The sequence below is a fragment of the Oxyura jamaicensis genome, chromosome 1 (genome assembly GCF_011077185.1).
Source record: "Oxyura jamaicensis isolate SHBP4307 breed ruddy duck chromosome 1, BPBGC_Ojam_1.0, whole genome shotgun sequence".
Lineage (NCBI taxonomy): Eukaryota > Metazoa > Chordata > Aves > Anseriformes > Anatidae > Oxyura > Oxyura jamaicensis.
In genome coordinates this window covers 177,340,042-177,366,043 of record NC_048893.1, presented here as the reverse complement: position 1 = coordinate 177,366,043, position 26,002 = coordinate 177,340,042, and the positions used below count along the sequence as shown (strand labels likewise).

Here is a 26,002-nt window from a genome sequence, read left to right as displayed (position 1 = left end):
GCTCTTAGAGTGCTGGTGAAGCTCTTTCATTGCTTCGTGCGTGGTGCCGCTCCCATTTCCCTCTGACTTCATTGGCATTTGGCTGAATCCCAATTCCTTCGGAAGATAATTAATTGCCGAACAGCTATCCTTGTTAGTGGTATTCAGCCCCCACTGAATTTACCACAAAAGCAATTAACAAGGACTTGGTAGATGGCTTTCCTACAGAAAAAGCTTGGCTTGACTACAGGAACCAGCATTTCCCATGGCCGCAGAAAGCAGGGAAAGGCATTTCAGCCACAAAACCCCACATGGACATCCAGTCTCTGTGTCCACATCAGATGTCCTGTTCCCACCATCGCTGGCCCTGTGCTGAGGACCACATGGCACCATGTTGGGATCACACATGCCACAGAGCTGTGCCTTTCACCACACGGGAACACTCTGCTTTTCCTTCCCCCTACAAGCTGAGAGCTGGAAAGAGGTCATGAACATCCACCAACATTTACTAGCTTCTCTCCAAGTCACTTCATTCCTTCACTGCCACGATGAGCACTGCAGGCCTTCAAAACTCGTTGGCACACTGAAGAAATATTTTTATGGGTGACCACTCGCTTTGCTTCAGAAAGTGTTTACATGACTGTGCCCTTTTTGAATGATTTGTCCCCCTGGTCATTCCAAGGTGTCATCATCTCCTGGTGACATGGCCAGACCTGGAGGATGCCTGCCTAAGAGCTTCAGGGCATCCATCTGTGCATTCACTGGAAACAATGTTCCTGAAATACTTTTAAAGTTATCTTTAAGGATGAAGAACTGTGCACTTAGTCACATGGTCTAAACTTCTGGGTAGACCTGTGCGGTGCCAGGAGTTGGACTTGATGATCCTTATGGGTCCCTTCCAACTCTGGATATCCTATGATTCTATGATTCTATGAAAATAATAAGTAGAAAAAATAGTGTTGTTTTAACGCCATGCCTAAGCCCTGCTAGAATCTCTCTTTATCTGTGCCCAAATTTACTCAGGTATTTGAGAAAACCCATAAAATGTAGTAAGATTTGAGCTACATTGTGTTTTGAACTGTGTCATGGGGCAGCTACGTGGCAAGTGGACTACTGGTTCAGCCCTATTGCTGATGTAGTATTTTGCCATCTGGACCTTCCCCCACTTGTAAGTAGTTGCCTTCTCACCATGCTTTGGGCAGAAGAGCTATGAGCTCTTCAACAACTACAACAGCTACCCATAGTAGCCAGGATACGTAGCCAGCTTCGAGACTGGCCCCTTGAAAGCCTGATGGGGCACGGCTTCCACCTCTGCAGCTCTTCCTTTTTGTAGACTGATTGGGCGTGCTTTTCAAATCCTCAAGAGCTTGGCTGCTAACATTCAGAAGCCAACTCCTTTATTAAAATTATTAAAAAAAAAAAAAAAAAAAAGGTCTATGCTGAGCCAATGTAGTAAAATGTAAATAGTCCAACATAATCCTGCACTGACAATTTACAGTTCAATACAAGAGGTCTGTTTTTCCAGCTCCCCGAAGGCTGTGACTGGTATATGTAAAAGCAAGAAGGTTATTTTGTCTCTCACTGCTGTTTTCCTTCTGGCCAGCTCTGGGGAATGAGAGAAAAATCATATCACAGATCATCTCTCACTTTGATAGCAATTGCAGCGCTTGATATTTGGATGCTGTGATGATGAATACAGTGAGACTGCCTAGTGAGGCAAAGTGGATTTTCATTATGAACAATAACTATTCAGTGAGGGGGGACAGAATTACTGATGGCATCCAACACAGAAACACAGACACTGGAGTGGTTGTTTAGGACATAATCCTCCAAACAATGAGAGTTTATTGTCACCAGGGTCACACTGCTACCTTTTCTTTTTGTGGACAAATCATGGAGCTGGTTGTGACGTTGGATATCCCTCTTGGTTCAGATGTTACCCTTTGGCATGGGGGTATTTCCACAGTGCAATGAGCTAACATATCTGCAGGACTTCTCTGATGGATTTTTAGGTGCTAGAAAACTTCTGTCGTCTTGGAAGTGGCTGGTTGGCTGGTGCTCGGAAGTGGCTGGTTGGCTGGTGCTCAGCACAAAACTGCTGCCAGCTGCAGAACTTGGTTGAAGGAGAATTAAGGTTGCTCTTACATTTAAGGTCACATATTTCAAACCTCTAAAGACTTGGAAAAGCTTAGTGAATAAAACTAAACTTCTAAAAAACAGGAAATGCCTAACACCTGGAGCAGTGAATGCTGTCCATGCCAATATTTGCATGAATTTGTTTCTTGTGAAGACCAGCAGCTTCCTCTGTGCCACTCAGGACTGTATAGACCTTTGTAGACCTGCAACTGTGGCAGAGCCATCCCATGTTTCCCATGTCCTGGGTTCTCACCACTGCATCCTTTCCACTTCTGAAGATGAAGAGTCCGGAACCACATACACTGTCCAAAAGGTGACACATCATTGACTTTGACAGTGCCATACTTAGGTTTTCTGCTCTACTCTCTGTTTCCTCACAGTTAATTCCCAACATTTGTTTTTGCTTCTTTGGTCCCTCTTGATCTCCAAGTTGATGTCTGAATGGGTGTCTGAATAGGTGAATGTCTGAATAGGCCTGGGTGTCACTGTGGGTGTGATTATACACCCAGAAACACCTGTTTGCACATACACACACACAAATGCACATATTTTTATTGGTATTAAAAATCATCAACATGATAATTACATTGGCATATTTACTGTTTAATTTGTAGACAAAACAGAGAGTGGATTTAAAGTTGCTAAAAAGCTTCTCCGTGATGGCAAATGCCTCTTGTGTATTGGAGTCTTCCCTTGCCCTCACTGCTTTGGCTCTCCCGTCAAATCTGGATTTGATCAGAGCTGATTGATAGCCCAAGTCTCTTTTTCCACCCATGTCCCTGGTCCCAAGAAAGCTGTTGGATGTGAGCATCTGTGAGTGAAGTGAGGATGCTTGAGAGCATGGTAAAATGGAAAAAATGCTGTCTGAATCTCAAAGCCATTCAGACAGACGAGCAGAAGGCATGGCTGTACAGCCTCAGAGTTGCAGCAGGCCCCAAAGGCCTGCCCTGACCTGAGAGGAAAACAGAGTCTTTTGGTTATTTTTTTTTTTTTTTTTGCACTCTGCTCATTATATGACCTCTCAGGAAGCAATCTAACAATCTTAATTCCTCTTGAGGGAAAAAAAAAAAAAGTCTGCAAAATTATCAAGGCACTTCAAAATGGCTGCAAACGCCTACTACAGTCTAAAAATACGCACCAATGGACATGTGTGCTGCACCAGCTATTGTCTCTGTACTTGAGGTTGTGAGCTGATAATTTCACATGCCAGCACTCGACAGAGTGGTCCAGCACTACTACATAAAATGCAAATAATTTTAGCAGCCAAACATTGCATATATTTCTTGCTGTTTGTTGTTCAGCAGAAAACAGGCATGTTCTGAGGAGAGCTGTCCTGGCTCCTGGCTGGAGCTACCGTCTCTTTGGGTTTTCAGGGCCATGGCTTTGCTTTCCAACCAGCACTTCTGCCTGGTTTATTTTGATTTTTGCCTGCACTTCCCCTGCATAGCATACATGGTATGATAACTGAGAGACAAAGTGCAGCAGAGGGTGCTGGAGGGTGACATTTGTTGCTGCCACTGCCAGTGTGGGTCTCAGAGGAGTGACAGTGCCAATGCCAGCCACCTGGAATGGAGCTGCCTGTGGGATGTCTTAGCTGTTCCTTAGGAAACCTAGCCCACAGGTTTCCCAAAATGTCTGTGGCGTACTATCATAGTAACTGGGTAACTGGGTAAAAACTGTGTTCCTCTTGTTACAGGAGAGGGGCTGGCCTGCTGCTGGCAGTGGGACTGTGGGCATGTAAGGTGTGAACAAGATGCAGAGGTGTTAAGTGTATGGTTATGTGGTATGTATGCATCTGAAGTCAGGGGCTCTCTTATCACCTGTTCAAAAGGGAGCCTGGAAGTCGCATTTAGGAGCTTTGTGCAGCATGGTCTTGTTCTTGCTGCTGTATCTGGGACCTCCGCAGTGGCTTGCAGGCATGGAGAAAAGGTGGCTGTGGTCACTGCCGTGTGTAGTGCCCCCAAAATCCAGGGTCAGCCCTCAGAGAGATGTGTGTCTGCTGTCAGACAGGAAACCCCAGCCCAGGCCCTTGGAGGTATGCAGGCCTTTCATGCATTAGTCACATTTTTGCCTGAATATCAACATTTAAATCTTTGGACTACCCAGACTTGTCCACCTGGTCTTCAGTAAGGCCTTTGACACTATCTCCCATAACATCTTTGCAGACAAGCTGTTGATGTACAGGCTGGATGGATACCAGGCCAGGGTCAGTAGGCACCAAGGGGCAGGCAGGAGGCTCCCTCTGAGCACCAGGCAGCACTGCTGTGCTGGGCGGGCGGCTGAGCACTGGCCCAGGCTGCCCAGAGAGGCTGTGGGGTCTCCTCCTGGGAGAGCGGCACAAGGCGCCTGGACGGGGTCCTGGGCACCCTGCGCAGGGGGCTCTGCTGGAGCAGGGCTTGGGGATGGGGGCCTCCAGAGCTCCCTGACGGCCTCAGACCTGCTGTGGTGCTGTGACTCTGTGGATCCTAACTCCAGAGTTTATATTGTGGTTGCTGTCCTACTCCTGACATCCAGACCTATGTGCGTCTCTCATGTCTGCCTCTGTTTCCTTCCCAAGTAAACTGCAGCAATGGACAAGGACACTGGTGTGCCCCTGGGCTTCCAGGATGGCAGTGGTAATGCACCCAGGTTATGCAAGCTGGTAGCAGAGACTGCCTGCTCCTTGTTTTCCAGCCTGTTAGCACACAGAAAAGCTGTAGGATGAAACTGCTGGAGAGTGTCAGATCCTCAGCTGGTAGAAACTACTTGTGATGGAAGCTAAATCACAAATGTCTGAGTGAGGAGATGCAAACAGCACAATCTGTGGGAATAAGTATGCAGAGGTGTTGTAGGTCCTCCGCCATCCCTGATGATTGCACCAGGTCCATGGGCCTTTGCCTGGAAGAGAACCCAGGAGGTGGGTGGTGCACTCCTTAGATGTTCTGTGGGGACAGTTGGGTGTGGGGATGTGAGACCAAGCACTGGGGAGCTGCTCCCCCAGCCATAAACCCACCAGCCACAGATGCACACAAAAGCCCGCCACCCTCTCCAGAGCTAGTGCTGCGGGAAAAAAAGTGGCTGTAGGGTTGAGGGAACTGTGCCCTGGGAAGCAGGGGTCCCCTGGGGACTCATGGCAGTCGTCACCCTTGGATCTGCAAGGCAGAGACCCCTGAATGAGAAGCACAATATGTGTTGGGTGGAAAGCATCCTGCTGCTTTTGAGCAGGGTGGTGCAGGGCTGTTGTTTCCCCACGGAGTGAAACTTGCAGGCTTTGTTATTTATGCCTTCATTGGAAGGAACATCAGTTTACACAAAGTCCTTCTCCCCATCCTGCTCCCTACCAGGGCTGTGGGTGCCTGGGAGGGAGGGAGAGGTATTTCAAGCTGTATCCACACTCTTAATTGTGTCTGTCTCCATCCACCCTTGATTACATCTCTCTTGGGGAGATCTCACTCCTCGACTGATCTGTGTGAAGAATCAGATCATGCAATTGTTTCTTCATCTCTTAATTATTTCACAGTATTAATGACTTTCCCTCGGGCTGCTGTTTGGGCCACGTTTTTAAATTAAACCTAGCTGCAGGCTGCACAGATGCAAGTCTGAGTGGCGCTGAGAAGAAAAGGCCACGTATCTTGGTATGCTGCAAGTCCAGTAATGATCACTTGAAAAATTAGGTGTGTATATGGCATGTGTGAAGCAACTGGGGAACTTACAGCTTTCTCTGCGGTGTGACTGTGTGTCTGGGCTGCAGTTTGAAATTGCTATGGAGCCTATGGGAAAAGTTTTTTGGTTTTTTGTTTGTTTGTTTGTTTGTTTGTTTTGTGCATGCTCACAAGAGGCGCCTGCTTTACTTTTGGTCTTACTCATTTCCTTCAGTCTGTAGTAAGGCAGTCAGGGTGCAAGTGTGCGGGTCCACCTGTAAGGACAAGGGAAAAAAAAAAAAAAAGCATGAATTGGAAATCTACTGGCAGGATGAGCAGCTAAATAACAGCTTTTCAACCCAACTTTTATTTCAGTGTTCTCAGTCTACCTGAGCAGAGCCCTGGAAATGTGTTCACATGAATAATAATAATAACAGTAATTCCACTGGAAGAGCTCCCACGCAAAAATGCTCAGAAAGCTGTGCCATGGGATAAGAAAATCGTGATGCTATAACTCATGTTAAAGACTCGGAGGATGGATAGCTGTGTGAGATACTACCTTTAATTAATTTTTGGCATGCTGTCCTTGAGCAGCATGGTGAAGAATGGGGTGCTAATGAAGGTGATGTTATGAAAGGTATGGTGTCACAGCCCCATGCTGAGGTCCCCAGCATTACTGCTGTGATTTGGTCCCTCATTAGGTGCACGACTCCTGCTGGGACTAACTGAAGCATCACTTCCAAGAGCAGAGGTAGTACAGCTGAATGAGTAGAGCAGGGGGCAAAAAAATCACAAAGAAGAGGATAGTTTGCAGCCAAGGAAAGTTGGTTGTTTGCTTGGTGGCTTTGTGTCACTGATAGTGTAGTGCAAAGCTGAAGATCCAACATCCAAGTTGTGTTTATCTTTAAAATGGCCACCATGGTTTCTGAAGATCCTGAAGATTCAGCAGAATCACAGCTTTTTAAATATAGATTTAGATTTATTTATTTATTTATTTATGTATTTTTATGTACAGATTTAGATGAGACATTGGGATATTTTGAGTATTCTGAGGGATTGCATAGACTGAGAAAACTTCTGGATCAGGACCAAAATCTTCCCCCAAAGTCCCCATATTTCAAGAATCTGCAATTCTCTCCCTCTCTGGCAATCATTCTCCTGCTTCAATCAATAAGTAATGGAAAAATAAGAAGAAGCAAAAAGAGAGGAGAGATTCTCAGCATTACAGAGTTGTTTAAAAAATACGTCTTCTCAGTGGTTCCTCTGCAACTCAAAGTAGATGTTGAATTCTAAAGGTCAAAAACATGGTTATTTTTATTATTATTTGATTCTAATTTGCTTCTTCTCTAATTGCTCCTTCTCCTTCTGTTACACCCTCTGCATCGACTCCTCAACAATTCAGTCTTGCTTATTGGCAGAGTGGCAGGATTTGTATTTCTGACTGGATGCTCTCCATACCTCCAATTTTGCATGAGTCACAGCTCTTTTACACTCCTCCTATGCAATGACTGACACGAGGAGTTGGAAATTATAGCTGCACACACACACACATAGATATATATACATACATATACTGAATAGATTTAATTTTATTCTGTGTCTCTTACCATTCCAGCTTATGACACCTGCAGACATGTCAGCTGCCTTAAATAACTCCTCACCATTTTTTCCTGTTCTGTGTCTCCCACGGGTTAGCTCCACGGATGCGTCAGGAATGCTTTTTGATGACTGCATTTTTACAAACGTGCAGGTGAGCTCAGGAGCTATTTATTTCTCCTATTCAAATATTTATGCTGATTTGGCACTAATGACTCAATCTCTTTGCTGCTCTGTGAGGAAGTTGATGCCATCCCTCTGTAAGACACGTTGGGCTTTGGGTTGTTCTGTGTTTTTAGAGGTACAAATTTGCAGTCCATCACTTCCACCGTTGTGGCCCTGAACACAAAATATCCTTCTCTGAATCTCTTGAGTAGAAATTTTGAAAGGAAAAACTCCTGAGTATCATTTAGAAAGATGAGTTTTATGTTTATCAGCATCAGTTGGCTTGTGACTGAGGTCAGGACTGGCATTCTGTGTGGATATAGCCCAGACATATATATATTTTTTTTCTGTTATATTTTCCAAAATACTTCCATATTTTTCTCCAAGTTACAGAGATTTCCAGGGAAGGATAACAAGAAGTGCATAGCCCACACCAGAGGGCAGGTGAGCTCCAGCAGAAGCCAGGCCTTCCCACAGCATCAAAGGGAGAGCAGGAGGGTTATCAGCTTCAAATCATTGGCACCGCCAACATATAAGTTGTGTTTGGGTTCACCATGTTTCCCTCTATTTAGGTTTTATCCCTCTGAAATTACACAAATTATACTTTTTTTTTTTTTTTTCCTCCCCCCCTTTTTTTTTCCTGCCAAATATCTTCTGCAAAACAGTATCTTCTGCTGTGACCGAGACTTTTGGCATCTTTGGGATTGCATCTGGATGCTGCCATTTATCTCATTTTTTCCAGCCCTTTGGAGGGAGGGCCAGAAGCAGGGCCAGAAGCCTTCCAGATATCTAAAGCACTTGGTCAGTGAAGAAGGACAGGAGATGGGACAGGTTAGTCTAGGGAGAGTTGGATAGAGAAGATAGTAACAGGCATCAGGCAAATAAATACAAGGTAAAGGGAAAGACTGTTCTGCATGTCTGCTGTGGACAGGACTACAGGTAAGAAATCAAAAGTGCAATTAGGGAGATTCACCTCAGACACCATAAAAATATTAAAATGAGTGAAGCCTTAGAGGGTAGGTGGTGGCTGTACCACACCGGAGTTGGAGATGAAGCAAGCAAAAAACAGTTTAGGCAAGCATTTGGACAGAGTGTTATAGGTACAGCAGCTTTTGAGGCACAGGTGGATCTGGCATCTTTTTAAGGTCCTTCCACCCTCCTTTAGGTGAGCCCGTGCTTTAAACTTCTTCAGTTCTTCAGGCATGTCCTCTTCTTTCTTACCCCCAACAGCCAACCTATGCCATATCAGCAAACAACTCTACCAAGAGAGGTGTGTTCATGTATTTTTTACTCTGAATTTCATGGTGCAACAGCATCCATCTGCATGTTTTAAAGGTGGCAAACTGAGCCTTCAACCACAACAATGGTTGTTTTATTTGCTCCTCTCATTTTCATCATTCCAGAAATTCAGTAGAGACTGCCTTCATGCCTGAAATTTGTCCTCAGTCCAGAGCTGCGCAGGTGTCCCCTAATTTCCCACTGAGAAATGCCAACCCTAGTAAGCCTTTGGTACATGGCTCGTTTCTCTCTCCAGCAATGTCAGCCCAGCAAGTGCCACTGAATGGCAGATGGGTGCAGGTTTTTTTGTTTTGTTTTGTTTGTGTTTTTTGTTTGTGTGTGTTTGTGTTGTGTTGTTGGGGGGGGGGGAAGCTACCAGCTCTCTAAAACTGTATGAGTACACTCTTTTTTCCTGGCTAAACTTTGGTTTCTTCTCTGCTGGATTGTGTAATGTCTCAAGTTTCGCAACCATTGTATTATACTGACAGCATTCTCACCAGAGAAACGCTGTTCTGCTCTCCTGTGCAGGAGGAAGTGAATAGGAGCTCTCATAAGAGCATTTCATGTGCTTCGAGTTCTTTGTGAGGGAAAACATACCTAATTTTAGTTTAAATGGATGTTAATTTGATGTGCGGATTTGAATAACTGAGATAAATTCTTGGCTTTTTGACATTAAAATATATTAAGTGACAAGTGCTTTTTGCATACTGTTATTTTCTGAAAGGTTCTTTCTCTCTGTAGCACCTAAATGATAAAGCTCGAATGCGTAAGTCCCCTGATTTTGCAGGAAGTTGCACTGAATGGTCTAATAGGTCATTTTCATCTCTGGCTTACATAATAGAATAATAATAACAAAGGTTGCAAAGCATTCTTACCACAGCTGAATCAGCTGGCTTTTTTATGGGCTGGTTATTCACTGAGCAATAAATATTCATGGGTTTTTCAGGATAGACATAGTGCATAATTTGTCCTGAGCGCAATTAATCAGGACACCCAGCCTTATCCTGCAGCAGCTCACAAAGGACTGAAGGTGAGTGACAGCCCAGGTATGCCGGGCAATTGCAGAAGTCACTCGATTCTTCAGCAGCAATTGTAAAGGCTTCTACACCATATCCTTGAGCCTTTTCAGTGTAAAATCCCATATATATGGGATTATATCCCATAAGGGGGGGTGAGCTGCTAATGCTAGCATACCAGAGAAAGATCATAGCCTGGTTTGACTGAGAGGAGGAGGAATTGTCACTGTTGCTCTTGTACCCCAGTCTCCTGGATGTGCAGAGGGTCACAGGGAGATTTGCCTCTAGATCAGCCTCTCCAGCTCTGCCTTCAGAAGAGCAAAGCATCTGATTTTAGTTCATCCTTGAGAGAAAACACAACATATCAGAAAGGCAGGGCAAGAACAACAGCAATCTCTGCGCCACAGCTGCTTTTATCAGCAGAAGGCACCAGATTTGTGTTCACACCACAAAAAATATTGCTCAGCATCCACCATGTGTTGCACTGCAGCTATCGAGGATTTTCTTCAAGAGGCTCCTGCACCTTGCAGAAGAAGGGGGTGCTCTGGCAGTAGTTGCTCAGCAGGTGAATAATAGCACAAATCCCTGCATGTATCTTCTGATCTTACACACACACATACATACTCACACAGCTAAATTTATCTCCCCCTTGCTGAGGGACTTGCTGCCAAGTTTCCCTCCAGCTTGCATCTGTTCCCACATGCTGCTGACTCCTGTAGTCTCTCCCACCTCTCTCTCCACCCTCTGCCCCTGTCAGCTAGGCAGAGGCTGTGTGGGGTTAAACTGAGCAGGTAATGTTCCTGTCATGCTCCTGAGAAGTTATGTGGGGAGTCAGAGTCCAAACCTGGTGGAACAGCAGGAGTTTCATCATTAAGACTAATAGGAGTCTTCACTGTGACTCTTAAATGTGGAGGGTTGGAAGGTCGTCATTTATCAGTTGATATTCCCCTGCACTCAGGTCTGGTGAGGCTGCACCTTGAGTACTGTATTCAGTTTTGGGCTCCTCACTACAAGAAGGACATTGAGACCCTGGAGCATGTTCAGAGCAGGGCTACGAAGCTGGTGAAGGGCCTGGAGCACAAGTCCTGTGAGGAGCAGCTGAGAGAACTGGGATTGTTTAGTCTGGAGAAGAGGAGGCTCAGGGGAGACCTTATTGCTCTCTACAACTAAATGAAGGTGAGGGGAGCTGGGGGTCAGCCTCTTCTCACAGGTAACCAGTGATAGGACTAGAGGGAATGGCCTCAAGTTGTGCCAGGGGAGGTTCAGGTTGGAAATGAGGAGACATTTCTTCTCAGAAAGAGCAGTCAGGCACTGGGACGGGTTGCCCAGGGAGGTGGTGGAGTCACCGTCCCTGGGGGTGTTCAAGGCAAGGCTGGACATGGTGCTTAGGGACATGGTTTAGTGGGTGACACTGGTGGTAGGGGGATGGTTGGACCAGATGATCTTGGAGGGCTTTTCCAACCTTTATGATTCTACGGTTCTATGGATTCTATATAAACTGTTGACTCGGTAGAAACTTCAAAAAGTTAGGTGAGTGGTTGTGAGCTCCAGAACACGATCTCAGCCATGAAGCCCTCACCTCATGGCTTTACCCACCCATTGCTCAGACTGCAAGATATCAAAAGAACAAATAATGTCCTGAAAAGGTGTGCAATGGCTTTAAAGCAAATAGCAGCAACAAACAAGCAAACAAACTACTCTGATTTACACCTAAATCTAGAGATGTTATTTCAGAGAAGTGGTTGAAGTGCAGCACTGTTAAATAAATGCCTGTATATGTGGCTTTCATGTTTCCAAGCCTAGGAGAACAATTTATGCTCTTCCTCTGCAGGCAGCAACACCCCAAGAACCAACCCCAGCAACAGCCAGGAGCCCGTCCTCTCTCTCGGGACCAAAGGCCTCCTGCCAGATCAATATCTTATCCTCCTCAAGGGTTTTTTCGTCTTCATGGAGTTCTTCCTCATCTTTCCAGACTGCTCTCTCCTCTTCCAGGAGAGCTTTTTCATCTGCCCACAGGGCTTTTTCTTCTTCCCATAGGACCCTGTCCTCATCCAGAAGGACTTTGTCTTCCTCCCAGAGGAGCTGATCTTCTTTCCAGAAATCTGCATCCTTCTTCCAGAATGCATTAGAGTGCTTCCAGAAGTCACAATACTCCCTCCAGAAGGTTTCTGCTTCCTCCTGAAAAGCATTTTCTTCCTCCAAAAAGGCAGCTGCCTCCTCCCAGATGGGCCTTTCCTCCTCCCAGAAGGCTTGGATGGCCATCTTGAAAGCTCCGATATTTTCCCGAAATGCCTTGATCTTCTCCCGAAAGTTCTTCATTGTCTTCTGAAAGCCCTGAACCTCCTCCCGAAAGGCTTTCTCAGCCTGCAGCTTCATGAGGAGCTTCTCTTGGCGGGAGGAGAAATAGGGAGAGCAGGACATCACCTGAGAATTGTAGCTCTGGTTCATGGTCCAGCCTTGGTGCGCTTTGCTGACGGTGGGGGCAGAGACCAAGCCTGGCCCTTCCCTTCACTCTGTGGCCCAAAGGAGAGAAGATTGATGGGTGCCAGTGATGTTATCATCCAAACGTACGTCACAGCTGGCTTAAAATGACATTATACCAGAAATAAAGGCATTTATCATGAGTGAAAAAGAAATCCCTGCCCAGGTCTCAGCCAGCACTCGCTGTGGTGGTACCTAAAAGGGAATTGGTGCCATGTGGGACAAAGGCAACGATTTCTCTGTGTTGTTTCCCAGTATGACGCCAGGTGCTGCTGCTTTTGAGAGGGACCAGGAGCTGTCTGTGCTGACACCAACCAGTGGCACCACACTGCTTCCCCTGATCCCCGGTTCAGCTGGTCCCAAAGTGAAGGATGGAGGCACCGGCCTTTCCCTTTGGTGCTTGAGTCACTCCTGCCTCTCTGACTCTTGGCTGTCTCCTGCCCCTTCACAGAGTCCCAGGTAGACCCTGAAAATCACAGCTTCCAGAGAAACTTGAACAATGAAGAGAAAACAAAAATCTGATTTTCCATTCATTAACCTGCCTAATAATTCTGCAGCTAGGATTAAAGCTGGTTCCTTATTTATACGGTCTCGTTATATTTATTATGACTTACTGCACTGCGACTCCAGCCCAAAGCAGGGAGCAGGCTGTGTCATAAATTTAAAAAACCCTCTTGCTTATTAATATATTATGAGCCTGTCTATCCCTCACTGAATAGTCAGGAAAGGCTCCAGGGGCAGCAAATGCAGTGTAAGTGATGGCAAGATGTGTGTGCTCTCAGTGATGATCGAGAAGGCAGGGACTGTGCTGGGGGGGACCTGCTGGGGGTCTTTGGGTGAATGCAGGAGAATCCTGGCTCTGCTGTTTTCTCCTCATGCTGCTTCCTGGCTCCTGAACTTTCTCCTAGAGCAGGAGCTTTCTGTGGGTGCTCAGAGGATGGGAAGTGAGGAAGGCAGACATTTTGTGCTTCACTCTCAGGCAGTGAGAGTGAAGACACCACCAGTGTCTCCCACTTGGTATGGCAAGGATCCCAGCAAGAACTGGCGTGTACACCGAGCTGGGCTGTCTCATCTTTGGGGGGTGGTTAGTGGTACCACACCACATGACTAGAAGACTGGAAAAATTAGGTGAGCAAATGCTGATTGCCTGGAGTGTGTTACTACTTGAGTTTCGGAGCTGAAGCACCAGCCATTTCTACACCAAAGGGGATCCTAACACCAGCTCTTCTCTCCCTACACTTTCTGTGGGGTTCCCACAGAAACAAGGACAAGGAGAGCCAAGGAGTCCTTTCCTCTTCCCTCTTGCCCTTTCAGGGTTCAGCTGAATGACTCCTTAGGATAACAACTTTGATTCTGGCATGGGGGAAGCAACCCAGGGGCCTACACGCGGTCATCTAGTGCCATTTGAGGCACTCGGGCATATCTAACCTATCTGCAGGTGGTCTGGGAAATGGTAGCATGTCAGAAACCTGTGTCCTTCAGGAGCTGCAGGTGGAAGCTGACGGAGATCCCCCAAGGCATACAAGGGCACAGGACACCCACATGTGTGTGTGAGTCCCTCCTTTAAGTCTGTCTTTGATTTCTGTGCTTAAAGCTGCCTTCAGATCCTGCCCCAAGAGGTTGCCAAATCAAATTAGGAAAGCATTTTAATTTTATGAGGCTTCCATCTCCAGAACATTCATGACATAATACAAGCAAAACTTTGAGGACTTTTTCTCACGTGGTACAGTAAAAATATTCCCATTTGTTCTTTTATAGTGCTCCTGAGGCAGGTTTATAAAGATGTAGGGTAATTACATCAGAGTACATTTTTCAATTAGAGCATCATTAGTATCTCACAGAAAATGGCCAAATTACATCATTTTGTTCCACAAGTCTGCAAATGCTCTTTCAACTGTCATCAAAATAATAATAATTGGGTTTCTGCAGACGTCTCAAAGAGTGCAGAACTAATGGCTATCAAATCTGATCCAAGCTCCATTCTTTTAGTGGAGTGAAGTCTTATGGATAGATGCAAAGTGAAATGGATAAATCGACCCCTTTACTTCACAGGACTCCTGTTCTCGTTCTTACCATCTCCTACCATCAAAAATATAAGATCCCGAAGATATCAAGTGATTGTGGTCCTGTTTTTGAAAAATTTAGCATTTGTAAAACTCTCTAACAGGGACATGCAATACTTACATGGGAGCAGTCCTTTACGACACCTGGGGATCTGACGCCCACAGGTGATAGTGACCCGCTGGGCACCTACAGTGATGTAATTTCACAAAGCTTCAAATCACCCATTCAAAGCCAAGTGATGCAGGGTGGAGCTGAAAGGAGTCCTCGGGCTCCAGGCACAGCCTGAGCCAAGGCTGGTGCTTGGCTTCATTTTCATCCTGGTTGTTTCTGAAGAGCACCCACCTGTGGGTTGTATTGCTCTCTTCACCTCCCCTCCTCCTTTAGGGATACCTGCTGGAAGACATGAACAGCACTTATGCTAAGTGTTAGACACGTGCTCAGATCATGTTTCTCAATAGTACACCTGAATTTGGCAGCTAGGGTAGGTGCTACTGTATCTTGTGTTATTTGAACAAAATCAAGTGATGGAGCTCAAAAGCTAAGCAAACATACAGACAAGACCAGACACTTCCCTGAAGTTCACCTGTGATCCTAAATCTACCTGGAGGCTTGCTTTAAATGAGATGGCAGATTTTTAAGCGGGTTGCTCTTACAAAGACATTGGGAGGAAGTGATGGATGAATGGATTTGAAGATGAGGACTGTATTTGTAGAAGGTATTTTAACCTGGATTCGTGTTTCTGTTGCAGCTCAACTCCTGATACCGCAGGATGTGGAAGAGGCTCTTTGGTGACAGAAGGTATTGTCCCTATTTTTCTGCTGAAATGGTGTTAAACCTTAGAGGAGGCTGTTTAGTTCCTGTTTGGTTGTAGGCTGCTTCTGTGAGCCACAGGAATCTCTCTGTGAGACTTTGGGCCAAATTAATCTCAGTAATTGAGCCTGGTTGGTGATAAAAACAACCATTCAGCTGGCAACTCAGGACAGGTAGAAAGAATGAGATGCTTCAAAAGGAGTGTATGAGAAACCAGGATTAAAAACCATCACGATTAGTAGGAGACAAGACTTAGAAGCTGTTTCAGATCTTTTTTTTTTTTTTTTTTTTTTTCCAGACCTTCAAAGGTCATAGTATTTTAGTTAGAAGAAGTTTCTACCAAAATACTTCTTTCTAGTGGAATGGCTCTGATATTCCTTGTCTGAAGTTCAGAAACTATGTTTTTTGTTGTTGTTGTTTCTTTGTTTTCTTTTGTTTGGTTTGGTTTGTTTGTTTGTTTTACATGGAATAGTTCAAATACAATCCTGTTTACTGAGAAAGTCTTGCTGTCCTGGCAAGCCTCTTGTTACCCCCAGCCTCTTTTCTTCTTCCCAGATGAGATATTTCTCTCTTTGCAAGTGGGTTGCCTTTGATTGTGAAAAGGTTTTTCTCTCCTTTTAGTTTTGCTTCATCCCTGCCTCCAGGGACTGTTTCTTCCCAGAATGTTTTCATGTACTGTATGTTCCTGGTATAGCTCCCTGTCCAACACCATAGCTGGAAAACACTCATGTTGGAAGGAATGCTAGTTAGTCAACCGCTGTCTGAGCTTTAAGAGAAAAATTGTTTTTCTAGGCAAGAGGTTTTGGTGACACAAGTGACATAAGCAGCACAATAAGCACCGAGTGGCGTGGTGAAACTTCTGGTGAAAATAAATTTCTGTCATTCCAGCTCTCACCATCAATCCACAGGGTTGCTGCAGCAGGGCATGATGTTTCTTCCTCTTCTGATTTTTTTTTTTCAGTAGTCCCTTTCCTCCTCACCAAGTAGGTTGCGGTGCTGAAGAGGACAAAGAGGGTCTTTCATCTTTCAGCTGCTCATCCTTTGCCATTTCAACACAAATTTCCTGGTGAAAATGTAGGGGTGGATTTCACTCAAAGTACTTCCAGCATCACTGCTACCAGCAACAACCTTCCTGGCAAGGACTGGCTGGGCAAAACATTGGTCTCTGGCACATCAGGAAAAAAAATATCCTTTCAAGTTGTAAGGAATGGGGGAGGAAGGGATATAGAAAAGTATGAGGTATTCTCAGGACTTGGAAATTTGCCTGGATTCTGTATATGGATGAGGATTTTGGGGATGTTTTTGCGTTGAACTGCCCATTCCTCACCTTGTGCAGTGATGACAGGCGGCTGCTGTCGTGGCAACGACACCTGGAAGACAAAGAGGTGCCAGGAGACAAAAAGCCACCTGGATCCTTTGCCCAGAGCACCAAGCAGTCCTGGCACCCCTCTGCCCACCTCGGTTGTACCACAGAAGCACCCTGAGGTTCCAGTTAAGATCATGGTCCCAGTGCTGCTGTGGCAGGCAATGCACAGAGGAAGCCTCAGCTCTGAGGATCAACCATGCTGCTCCAACACGAGCCCTGCAACTCTACAACTACTTGAAAGGGAGGTATGGGGAGCTGGGGTTCGGCCTCTTCTCACAGGTAACCAGTGATAGGACGAGAGGGAATGGCCTCAAGTTGTGCCAGGGGAGGTTCAGGTTGGAAATGAGGAGACATTTCTTCTCAGAAAGAGCAGTCAGGTGCTGGGATGGGTTGCCCAGGGAGGCGGTGGAGTCACCGTCCCTGGGGATGTTCGAGGCAAGGCTGGACGTGGTGCTTAGGGACACGGTTTAGTGGGTGACACTGGTGGTAGGGGGATGGTTGGACCAGATGATCTTGGAGGTATTTTCCAACCCTAATGATTCTATGATTTCTATTCTATGATTCCTATGTGTGTGTGTGTGTGTTTGTCAGTGTCCCAGTGATGGCTCGGAGCAGTGAGGACAGGCTTGCCTTTTGGTGACATTTCCACCACATACCAGTGGTCCTCAGGGTGGGTGAGTGGCTGCTCTGCCTCAATAGCCCTTCATCCTTCATTAAAATGGTATCAGTCACTTTCTGACCAATGTTTATAGACACCTCATCAGATTTTCTCACCTGTTAGGAGTCTTTAATTTCTCTCCACATGGAGCTAAGTCATTCAAGGGAGCATCTGTGTTCCTCAAAATGTTACTCTACGTGAGGGATCAACTGTTGTTCATGCAAGTGCTCGGGTATCTTTGGGCTTTGGAAGCAGATATTTTTAGAGAGAAAACGAGATGGTGAGAGATGGGGAATCACAAAAATATCTTAACTGACCTTACTGAGAGCCCCATATATGCCATAGAAAATCAGACCGATGTTCGGTGGAAGGAACTTTGAGTACCTTCCAGTGGCGTATCAAAGCCCAGTTTGGGTTACAATCCCACTTGTTAAATCTCAGCTTTAGGAAAAAAAAAAAAATATCAAAACCACTTTCCAGAGTTCCCAGAGACAGTGTCCTTCAGTCACAGATACTTCATCACTTCATCATCTTACAAAAGCAGATGGAGAGACATCTTTCCAGTGCAGCCATGCACCTCCACAAATACTGAGAAACCATCTTAACAACCCTGTTCCAAACAAAAACATCAACCCTGTAGGTTCATCTAAAAAAGCCACATTCCCCACACTCCTCTCTTTTCTGAAGGCATTTCTCATTTTCTTTATTTCTTCTCTGCTGTTTCTATATGTCATGAGGCCTCCCGCTACATTTGGGTCAAGGTTAATCTCTCAGAATTTCTGGCAAATATTGCTATTTTTCTAATACTGAATAAAGTCAGCAATGTTGATTAAAAAAAAAAAAAAAAAAGACTCGCCATGTGTTTTTATTACTATTATTCATCACAGTAACCCCTAGGGCCCCCACTAGCCATGGCCCTTAGGCTGTGTGTAGCACATACAAAGCAGGACAGTGCCTGGAGAAGTGAGGCTGGAGAGATTAAACAGGAGAGAACTGTCTTGTCCTACCCAGCACAGGACTGCCATGCCCTCTCTGCAGCTGCAGTAGGTGGCACCTTGAATGGCTTAATGAACTGGGCACACGTGAAAGGACAGCACCAGCACTCAGTATCTCCTGGGGAGGAAACTAATGGCCAAGAGCTCAAGGACGAAGTTTCCTGCAAATGAAATATTACATGTTAGGATGTGAGTAACCTGAGGTAATAATCCATGCACCAAGGGAAGAGAGCACAAAAATTACCTCAGGCTTTGCACAGTGACCCACCAGGAGGAACAGTCCTTGTGAACGTCTTCCAGAGAGGTTTCTGCATTGTAACACCTCCAAGGTGAACACAGAGGGCAACACACCGAATGGTTAGGTTAAACAAAGGAAACCGAAATAGCCTCACACTATCATTTTTCCACATTTTAGGTTGAAGTCTGGCAGGTACTCATTACACACAGGCAGGGTTTGAGCTGAATAGACTCCAAAAGGGACACAGACCTTTTCTTTCAGTTAACACTCAGATCTCCCTAATACTCAGGGCAAGGTATGGCCAACAAGAGTGTCATGCTCTGGTTTCTGTGCAACTTTCCTACCCTCCAAAGATACTAAGCAGGCCTTGTGACATGCTTTCTTAGCTAATTTGGCAGCAGGTGAGGTAAACTCTAGTCCTAAATCATTTTTAGTTAGTTCTTGCTGTTTCCTAAGTCCACTTGTGCTTGACTTACAGATCTGAGGATCCTGTGACCCCAGCTGTAACTCAACGAAAAGGCAGGAAGCACCCAATTTTGTCAAATCAATGCTTTGTGCCTCATATGCACACTGTTTTCAAAGACTAATGGAAAATGGTGAATAACCTAGTTCTATTCTGCCTCAGAGCAGAAGAGCACTGAGATCATCCTTCTGTGCTGGGTTTCTGTTGGGGACCCTACTCGAGGCCTGTATTGAATCTGGCATCCCTTGAAACTAGCTTTGGCTGTGCTACTTGCAATCACCAGCACGTATATCAAGTATCTTCTTTGCTGCTATTCTCTTTTCCTCCTGTGGATAAGAAGAGACCAAGATATAAAAGCACCTCAGTTATCTCAGTCTTCTGCTTACTCTCAGGCCAAAACAAAAAAAACAAAGCAAAAGCAGATGTAGAGCAGAACAGCATGGTGTTAACAACAAGCCATCCAGCACCTCTGCTGTGTGTCCCACATCCCCTCCGCTCCTTCTGCCTTTCCTTCTTCCCATTCTTTATTTCTCCATTCAAATTATAGATTATGTTGAATTTTAAATTGATTTATTTGCCTCGGGAACTGCCACTCCTGAGACAACTGTTCAGTTTGTGCCACGTGGGGAACATGAATGAAGCCTGTGAGCAAGCTGTTATTGCAGAGGGGAACCGTGGACCAAGGAAGCGGAAGTGCTGCTCCTGATGAGATGGTATGAGAATACAAGACACCCATATCCCATATTCACATCTATGCCCATATGAATGGGGTTGCTGTTCTTGTGGGAGTATTGCATGGGATGTGGTGCTTCCCCCAAGGGCTGTGCCCACTCCATGTTCTCTCCAGGGCAACGTGACTTCTTTCCCCACTCTTGACCCACGTGGGGCAGGTTGTGCACCAGCAGCTGCAGCTTGCTAGCCAGGTACTGGGAACTTGCTTATGTACCCAAACTCCATAAAAACACCTCTACATCTCCTTGGACCAAGGTCCTGCGCCTCCCAGAGTCAACCTTTGAGCATAGTGCCATCTGCTGAGAATCGAGGTACTTGAGCAGCCCAAACAAGCACTGTCAACATCTTACTCACAAAGGAAAAATAAAACCCTTGGGACAGTAGAATTTATAACTGGGCCTCAAATGATAGCACACCTCTGAAACAGATTTTCATCAGGAGATGCAACGATAGGCCTAGCATTTCACCAAAAATTGGACCATTTGCACAAGTGAGTCTGCTTGCTCACTTATCAGCCAGAGGCCCAATTTACTCTAGCTCCAGGCTGAGCTGGCTCCTAACCTGGCTTCCGTACATCTACAACTAGATCTAAAATTGTATTTGGTACCTGAAACTCAGGTCTGTTCTTGAACAGACCCAAAGAGAGCCCAAAGTACAGGTCTTGTTATGCCATGCCAGTGCTGGTGTGTCCAGGTGTCTAGAGAACTGTGACAACCTTCTCCAGCCATCAGACAATGCTAATGTTCTGCACGTGGAAACACATGGCTGCTGCTGAAGCACCTTTCTCAAGCAAACCATGAGCTGGGATTCCCACCTCAAACCTCAAATACACACACAAACATACACAGAGGTGAGGGTTATTTCTGCAGGTTCTCTCGCTCACATGGGGGCTCCAGCACCTCCAGCATGGCCATACAGAAGGCAAAAAAAAAAAAAATAATCCTAATTCCTGCATTTGAGATGCCCTCAATTGTACAGGACTCCTGTCCAGGGCTGGCAGATACGTCATGGGACCTGCAGGAGACCCCATACCCTTCTGGTCTGGTGGCTTCAGGCAGGATGATGAGATACATCTCAGGTGGGACTAACTGCCTACATTTAGGGAACTAAATGAAGCCGTTGCTCTCCCCTGGCCCTAATGGAAGTTCTGCCCCAGAGATTCCCAGCTCCGTGTATCTGAGTGCTGCAGTGAACTCCGTCCTCCGCTTGTTCGGAGTCGCTCAACCATTCTGCAGTATTCCTGCTTTGAAACTCTTCACCAACTTTTTATTGCATGCTGTAATCACTCGACAATAAATGTACGGTTGTTTCTCCATAAGACTACAAGGAAAGGTCTGGGTCATTGCCTTTGGAGGATTAGTATCGTCAGTGCTGCTAACAGATATGGTGTCAAGTTTGTTCTGTTATCCTCTGAGTTAAATGCACTGACAGGGGGCAAAAGCCGAATTTTATAAGTGAAACAATCAAATAAAACACATGAAAATGCACAGTGTTTTTGTCTGCTGTCAGTGGAACAATACATTTTATTTATGGCTGTGTACAGTGGGAATATTAGCTCTGATCTGCAGAAGTGCAAATTAAACTGCTGCTTTAGATTATCATATTTTATGCATAGTAACTTTACAGCCTTTGGGTTTTTTCATTGTTTGTAAAACCTTTATGAGTTATTAACTTTTTGTGTTTTTTTTTTTTTTTTTTTTGTCAACCATATTTTAGATCTGAGCGGTTTATTCCTGCTTTTATACTAAATGAGGCATTTTGCTGCTAAGAGAATCCAGCATTTTATTCAGCTGTGATAACTTTCCCTTATACTCTAGCACGAAGCACAATTAAGACAGAAATGTTCAGTATCTTTATGATGCCCTTGTTGTTGGAGCTAATCCTTTTTTTCCCCACTCCATTTTTTCAGGGATTCCCCAAGGATTTTACAAACTCTAAACATTTGTCTAGCATCTCCATAGTGGCATAAACAAATACATGGACCTCAGCAGGAGCCTTAGTTTTCATATTTTAAGTAATTCATTTCTATTATTGCAAGTTTAAAGAACATAGGAATTTCCTGATTAATATTCAGGGCTTATGGGTAAATTTTGCTCACATTAATTTGCACAACTTGTTACTGGCAGGTAGCAGGGGCAATGAGGATTGGACTTTTAATATCACTGCATGCGTTATTTCAAGGGAAACTTTCTTTGCCCAGGACATCTGACAGATTCACCTCCTGAGTTGCCAGTGACGAATGAACACCTGTGATGAATGCAATTCAATACAAATGTAAGAAAGCTCTTTTTTCACTACAGGAAAACAGCACACATTCCTGAGGAAGTCCTTTTTTAGTCACTTTTCAAACACTAGCATTTTTTTTTTCTTTTATCCTGGCTTCCTATGGAAATGTACCGTGTGCCATAGCCTTGGGTCTTGCCATCTGGCTGTTCCCTCTAACAAGTTCGGAGTCCATTTGTTGATTTCAATCCCATTCGATAGAGTCAGTGAAGTGTCAAAGACACAAGCAAATGAGGTCAGAACACCCTGACCTGGACAGTGACTCCAGATCCAGGAAACACCTCCTGTTACTTTCTTAGGATGATCTCCCAGCACCCAGGGCTAGAGGCTTGCAGATGTCCTTAGCCACAGCTTTGTGGCTCATAATCTACTTTCCTAGGCAAATGTAGTCCTCCTCTGCTTGTGTGTTGGATATTTGAATCTATCCCTTACCAGACTTTATTAAAGTTACTCTTCCCATAGGTTATCCAGCATATCTGGTCATTTTTCCATCTATTTCTTAGATTACATTATGATAAATTGCCTTGAGTAAGGAGAAGCGTGAAGCAGACAGTCTGATATTTTCTCATTTTTCTGCTTTGTCGCTTGGGCATTGGCCAAGTAAACTGCCATGGAGACCAGCAAATAATGCTCGCTTCCCCAAGACAGTCTTTGAGGAAGAAACTGAGGAACTGAAATAGCCGCAGTGGCAGGCTTCAGGCCGCTCTCTTACTGTGACAGTCACACACACTAAAACCTCTGTAGTGATGTGCGTGAGAAGAAAGTGCCTTGTCTGATTTTGTGCGTAACAACAGGCAGAAGCGTTTTACAAAGTCCTCCCTGCACAGAGCTCTGCAGCTCCCAGACATCCCAGGAGATGGAGATAGCGACCTCCTGGCTTACACTGCCCGGAGACTTTGGACCAAGGATGACAACTCACCACCCCGACAGCACTAGCAGCAGGTCACAGTCAGCATCTCCTCAAGGCTGCCTGAAATCTGCCTTTAAAACCACCAGAATCGAGCAGTTTAATGGCACCCCGAAGCCTCACTGCTGATTAGCTAGAACCAGCGCTGGTGGCGCTTCCCACCGGGACTCCCGGTCCCCTCTATTTTTCGCCGTGATCTTTTGTGATGATTGAATGCCATAATTTCTGGCATCCCTACAGCCTGTCATTAAAAAGCTGGTAAGTCAGTACTGATGACTGGTTTCCCCTGAGCGAGCAGAGCACTTCTCAGCACATAAGTATACTTTTTTTTTTTTTTTTTTTTTTTTTTTTTTGCCTTGAACAGTGGAAGAAATTAAATATAAACTGAATTTCTTTCCCATGGGCTGTTTATATTTCAATGTATGAGGACATTTTTTACAAGAAAATGTGACATCCCTGATCACATGCAGCACTTAGGAAAACCAAGCCAGATTCTTCCAATTTGAAAACAACAGCAAATGTAGGACATGGGGGACTGTTTTTGTGTTGATTTCGACTTCTGAGTTGTTGAGTTAGGAGAAAGTCCTATGGCAAAAGTACTCAGTTTTGGTGAGGGTGAGAGAAAGGACCCCAAAAGAGGTGAGTGGCATAAACTCAAGATGGTGACTTCAAGACTTGTTGATGTTCCAGCTGTTTCTAGTGATGTGCCAGAGCCTGGGAACAACGGGGAAGAGCAGCTTTCTCTGTTGGAAGAGGAAGGTTTTTTAGGTTTTATTAAAGAAGAACTGGGACCACACAAAGCCGTGGTACCTGGTTTGGCCACTCAGCCCACATGTTCACGTGCGCTCGTGCTGCACCTCTTCCAGCACAGTGGAGAGCATCAAAGAGTCTTCTGGGAGAGTTTCCCCTCTCTCTTCACTGACCATACAGAGGAACTGGGTTCCCGCGTAAGTGCTCAAACAAACTCATTGTTAAGTGCAATGAATAAAAGCCTTTGTCTTACTCTTTGCTTGGCTGCCAAAGTCCCTTAGCTAAAACTCCCCAAGATTCCAGCCTTGTCTCTAAAACCATGTTAGCAAAAATCTTCCTTTTCTCTCTGAAATTTTCCTGCTTTATAGTGGCAGAATCAGCTCAAAGTGGGATTTTATCCCGTGTTTGCTGCTGCCCCACCTTGTGCTCCCAGCTCCTTCCCTGGGACTCGCTGCAGCCTCTCCACTTGGAGCTTATTGCTCATGAAGGTGCCAAGCTGCTGGTGCAGTTAGATCTCTCTGCTGGAAGTTAGATCTCTCTTTGATTGCTTTCAGCACTTGTGTTTATGCCCCCACCCATACATTTTGCTGACAATTATCAGTGCTTTAAGCTGGGAATTACAGCTGGGATGAGCTGCACCACCCTGACAGCTGAAGGCAGGATTGTCCCTTCTGAGCGAGAGCAGTCCCTTTGCCAGCTCCCTGCCGGTGACCACTGCAGCAGGTCACCTGTCCCTTCTCTGTGGGCCTTTCTGAAAGGATTCCCAATGCACATCCACCTTCCCTAATGCTGTCGCTTATCCTGGCGAAGCGCTGTCCCTCAAATCCACTTTTGTCTTGCACCGAACAAGTGCTGTCCAGGAGGGGATGCCACACACGTAATTAGACCTGAGGTAGCAAGCTGTCACCTGCTGACGGGACGCAAGCACCCACCTAACAAAAAGACCTCTACCACAGTCACAAAAGAAAAAGCAGCCAGCTTTTCTAGCTATGCAAAGAGCTCTATCAATTGCATCAATAGGAAGGGGGGAAATTGCATGAAGGATGGACTAAGCACTCGATATTCACTACTGATTGTAGGAGAAAGCATTATTCATTTTTTTAATAAAAGCTTTTGCGAAGGAATTGTCTTTTCTCCTCCCGCACAGCCACAGCTCTGTGGGGCCCTTTGCTTCCCCCTGCTGACACGGTGGAGCCGCCCGGGTGGGCTGTGGCTGCAGCCAGCCGTGGGAGTGGGGAAACGGAGGAGGACTGGCTTCAACAGCAAGAGCTCCTGCATCCCACATCCCACATCCTTCATCCTACATCCTACACCCCACATCCCGCACCCCACATCCCGCATCCTGCAGCCCCTCCAGCTGCCAAGAAGTGCACAAGCAGGAGGCGAGGAGGAAGAAAAGCACCTGAAAGCCCCTGCCACACCTCATCCCGGTGGGCAGGGTCCTGACAAGCTCTCCCTTCTGGCTTCTGCCCAAGGCTGGATTTTGTGGTTTCCCAGCCCCATCTCCCAGGAGTGCCGGTGAAGGGGTTCAGGTCCCACAGAGCTCGCAGGTAAGAGGGAAGGTGGAGGATGCTCTGGAAAGGCGTGTAGGGTAAAAGCCAGTGTGGGGCTGGGGGGGTTGTCAGGAGGAAACTGGCTTTGGGATTACTTTATAATTACATTAATTTAGATTGTTCTCTAAGCATTCACTTTGCTGTGAATTTTTTGAGGAAACAAAGAAAAAACATTTTCTCTAGCAACCTTCGGAGAAGAGCCCTTGCCCTGGAGGGGCTGGCTGGACCATGAGCACTGGCTGTGTCCCAGCAGGACCCTGCACCTTTCAACAATTTTGGGTGGGAGCTGGGGTTTTGGGAAGTGCTGGTGAATCTGCCTGCTGTGCTCCTGAGTCCCGTCTGGGGCACCTGAAGCTAGGAGAAGGCACAGCTAAGTTTGAGCAGAGACTGAATGCTGTAGGGCAGGTGTGGAAGTGGTCCTCCTTGGGGCTGATGCTGTGGGTCATGGTGCTCCTTTTGTCCCTTGTAACCTAAATATTTAGGGTGAGAATAATGACCAGCACAACAGTTCAAAGCCAAAACTGCCTGAAATAAAGAAAAGACCAGGCTGGAGGGTCTGTGCTAAGGAGGCTTGTCACTGCTGCTTGTTGGGACAAGGAGCAGAGTTAGAAAAGAAGCCAGTGATGTGGGACGTGGCATTAGTGCTGGATGGGCATCAGCCACCGGTCAACTTCAGAGAGGGCACAGAGCAGAGGGGAGGTGTTTGGAGGAGAGGCTGTGGGAGGCACAGGGGTGCCGTGGCTCTGTGCTCTCTGGGTTGCAACTTGCCACCCCAAGAAGTGGCTACATGGAGAGATGTAGGGCCTCAGCAACTTGTCCACCCCTCCCACCCCCCCCCTTGTTGGCACCTGTGAATGCAAGGGTAGGTACTGTCATCTTGTGGAAGTGACCTCAGGCAACAACTTTTGGGAG

The 26,002-nt window shown here is 45.9% G+C and overlaps 2 protein-coding genes and 1 long non-coding RNA gene across 7 annotated transcripts in view; 1 reads left to right on the top strand and 2 right to left on the bottom strand.

Annotated features, from left to right (window-relative positions):
• Positions 1 to 11,356: 11,356 nt before the first annotated feature.
• CCDC70 (coiled-coil domain containing 70) lies at positions 11,357 to 12,828 on the bottom strand. The gene has a single exon (XM_035315359.1). The coding sequence runs from the start codon at positions 12,236 to 12,238 to the stop codon at positions 11,603 to 11,605; it is 636 nt and encodes a 211-aa protein (XP_035171250.1). The 5' UTR covers positions 12,239 to 12,828; the 3' UTR covers positions 11,357 to 11,602.
• Positions 12,829 to 22,439: 9,611 nt separating this feature from the next.
• Positions 22,440 to 26,002, bottom strand: part of LOC118165513 — a 15,251-nt gene continuing 11,688 nt past the window's right edge. For all 5 annotated transcript variants that reach the window (XR_004750091.1, XR_004750084.1, XR_004750088.1 and 2 more), the window contains one exon: positions 22,440 to 23,528. This is a non-coding gene — a long non-coding RNA (uncharacterized LOC118165513). The remainder of the gene's footprint in view (positions 23,529 to 26,002) is intronic.
• The window catches only part of TMEM272 (transmembrane protein 272), a 19,915-nt gene continuing 18,410 nt past the window's right edge, over positions 24,498 to 26,002 (top strand). The window contains exon 1 of the mRNA XM_035323549.1: positions 24,498 to 25,087. The gene's annotated coding sequence lies outside the window, so the exon portion shown is untranslated. The remainder of the gene's footprint in view (positions 25,088 to 26,002) is intronic.

What these genes read in the sequence shown, in the direction of transcription:
- CCDC70 (XM_035315359.1), bottom strand. Translation starts at nt 12,238, where the DNA reads ATGAACCAGAGCTACAATTCTCAGGTGATGTCCTGCTCTCCCTATTTC.